At 38.8% G+C, this 2,731-nt stretch overlaps 1 protein-coding gene across 1 annotated transcript; it reads right to left on the reverse strand.

Moving 5' to 3' along the window:
* Positions 1-1,707: 1,707 nt before the first annotated feature.
* On the reverse strand, positions 1,708-2,190 carry LOC121453674 (60S ribosomal protein L21-like). Its single transcript, XM_041660596.1, has one exon. The coding sequence runs from the start codon at positions 2,188-2,190 to the stop codon at positions 1,708-1,710; it is 483 nt and encodes a 160-aa protein (XP_041516530.1).
* Between the last annotated feature and the right edge of the window lie 541 nt (positions 2,191-2,731).

A 2,731-nucleotide genomic window follows, 5' to 3' on the forward strand; every position in this document is an offset into this window, starting at 1 on the left:
AAATTTGACCACTCTACCTGTCAAATGTAGATTCTACCTACATATGATGTTCCTATGTTAATTAATATAATCAAGACAATCCCTCACAGACATGCCTATAGTCCACCTTGATCTAGAAAATTCCTCATTGAGGCCTTCTTTTTAGGTGACTCTAGATTGTGTCAAACTGCAACTGAAATTAATCAACATAGCATATTTTCATTATTCATCCATATGCCCAGGGACAATTATGCTGCTTGTATATCTTGGCTGTTACAAATAATTCTTCTGTAAACTTGAACATGAAGATATTTCTGTGAGATCCTCCTTTCAGTTTTCTTGGGTACATGCCAACCAGGAATTGCTAGGTCACGTGGCAATCATGGCTATAATTTTCTGCAGTACTAGCACAGTTTCTCATAATAACTGTACCATTTTGCATTTATACCAACATCTTTTGCACATTCTAAAAACAGATATAGAATCTAGAAAAACCTGTTATTTTTACTTTACAAAACTATTTCTGAGAAAAATCTAGAAAATAACTTGAGACACATTATAACTAAGGTGTTATTTAAAATTAGTGGGAGCAAGTGGGATAATTTAGTAAATGAGTATAAGGTTTTCTAGATAGAAAACTAAGGAAAAACAGGCAAAACACTTGGAAAGAACTAGAAAAAAAAATGGGAGATTTTATATCTTTGCTAGGTAACTCCTATAGGTTTTCTAAACCACAAAAGAAAGGTCATTAAGTACAACTCTATAAAAGTTTTTAAAGTCTTTAAAATTTTTAAATTATATTTCTTTATTCATATATGTTTGTTTCATTCAGAATAGCCACAAAAGAAAGAGAAATAGAATATAGTGTTAAAAAGAGATAAAAGGGAAACTAGAATAGGAGGATTAAATGAGAATGTTGCTAGGATGGTAGAGTTAAAGAGGGAGTCAGAGAGAGATAACTTGTACTGAACGTCTTCTGAAAAGCCATATGGAAGCATAATTCCACAGAAGTGTTTTAAAACATATACATATATGAATGGGGTTTAAATGAAGTCACCATATGACGGAGGAGACAAGGCCCTTACCTAATATCCTATGCCACCAACTAACATCACCAGTTCCAGAAATTGATTATATCTTGTTGAACCATTGGCAAACCAAGCACACACACACACACACACACACACACACACACACACACACACACACACACAGGCTATTGCCAAGGTTACTGGTTACCTCCCACAACCTGACAGTAAGGCGTTGTTGTTAGGAAAACATTTACGTATGTCAATGTACCTGGAGAAGCTTAGCTGGTGCTCAACCAGGAGCTTCACCCTACTGATTAAGGTTCATGGTGCTAGAAGGTATTTTGTCTGATACCAGAGGAGAAAAGTAATTGTCAGTATCATAGAGCTACAAACCCTATGATCTGAAGCAAGATATGCTGGTGCAATAGTGGCAGAAATATTGTGGAAGTAATCAATCACTTTCTGATTGGATTTAAGGCCCACTCCATGAGACAGAACCCATACCTGACATTGCTAAAGTGATTAAGAGCCTCAGAACAGATAGGTCATGGACCTAAGCCCTAGAGGCTATGGGAGAATGCTTTTGTACACTGTAAAGATTGTCACTCACATTGGTTTAATAAAATGCTGATTGGCCAGAGGCAGGCAGGAAGGATAGGTGGGTCCAGGTCTTTTATTTTATTTTTTTTTTTGTACTTTAGGCCATAAATTCGTACGGAATGGGCTCCAGCAGCTCAGGCTCCTTCCCATTAGTCCTCACAAAGTTTGCTTCTCTCAGTGGAGCAGGCTGGCACTTCAGCTGAACCCAGGTACCCTTCTCTTTGGCTTCCTTTTTCTTCTGGTCGTTCTCCTTCACCTGCTTCAGGAAGCTGTCTCTGCTCTTCGAGTGCTTGATGTGTTCAATCTGCACATTAATTCTCTTGTCAAGAATCTTGCTCTTAACCTGCTTGTTTACAATGATGCCCACAACACACTGAGTGACACTGTAGACTCTCCTGGTTTTGACATGGTAACATTTATGGGGCATTCCTTTTTGAACAGTGCTCATTCCCTTGATGTCCACAATATCACCCTTCTTGTAGATTTGCATTTGCGTGGCCAAAGGAACAACTCCATGTTTCCTAAAGGGCCTAGAGAACACATAGCAAGTGCCCCTCCTCTTTCCCTTTGTGTTTGTCATGTTGGCAAGTTACTGAAAGATGGCTACCGGCCGAAAGCCTCTGTGCGTTTCTTTGGGACTGAATGGCTGCAGGACTGGGCAGGACAGAAATTTCTGTCTTCAGGAAGAACTTACTACTTTTATTCTGCTAAAAGAACATAGAATAAGATGATTCCTACTGACATATTGCTATACCCATAGATCTGTGCATCACTCAACCGTCGTCAGAGAAGCTTCTTTTTGCACTAAATAACAATTAGCACAGAGACCCATGACTGGACAATGTATGGATGGTATGTCTTTATCAAGCTCCTCCCCTCAAGTCTCAGGACTCTATGTGGAAGAGGAGGCAGAAAGATTGTAAAGAAAGATATGATAGATGACTCCTTTGCGTACTGAGGATTTTAGCAACCCTAAACAGTCTTAATGAGATGTAATTGTTATACCAATGTGCTAGTTACTATTCTATTACTGTGTTAAGATACTCCTTTCCGAAGCAACTGATACACAGAAGAGTTTATGGGGGTATTACGGTTTCAGAGGGTAAGTCCAAGACCATCAC

Source organism: Microtus oregoni, unplaced genomic scaffold, assembly GCF_018167655.1.
Source record: "Microtus oregoni isolate MIOR12 unplaced genomic scaffold, Mior012 000011F_ref0000422, whole genome shotgun sequence".
Classification (NCBI taxonomy): Eukaryota; Metazoa; Chordata; class Mammalia; order Rodentia; family Cricetidae; genus Microtus; species Microtus oregoni.

What these genes read in the sequence shown, in the direction of transcription:
- LOC121453674 (XM_041660596.1), bottom strand. Translation starts at nt 2,190, where the DNA reads ATGACAAACACAAAGGGAAAGAGGAGGGGCACTTGCTATGTGTTCTCT.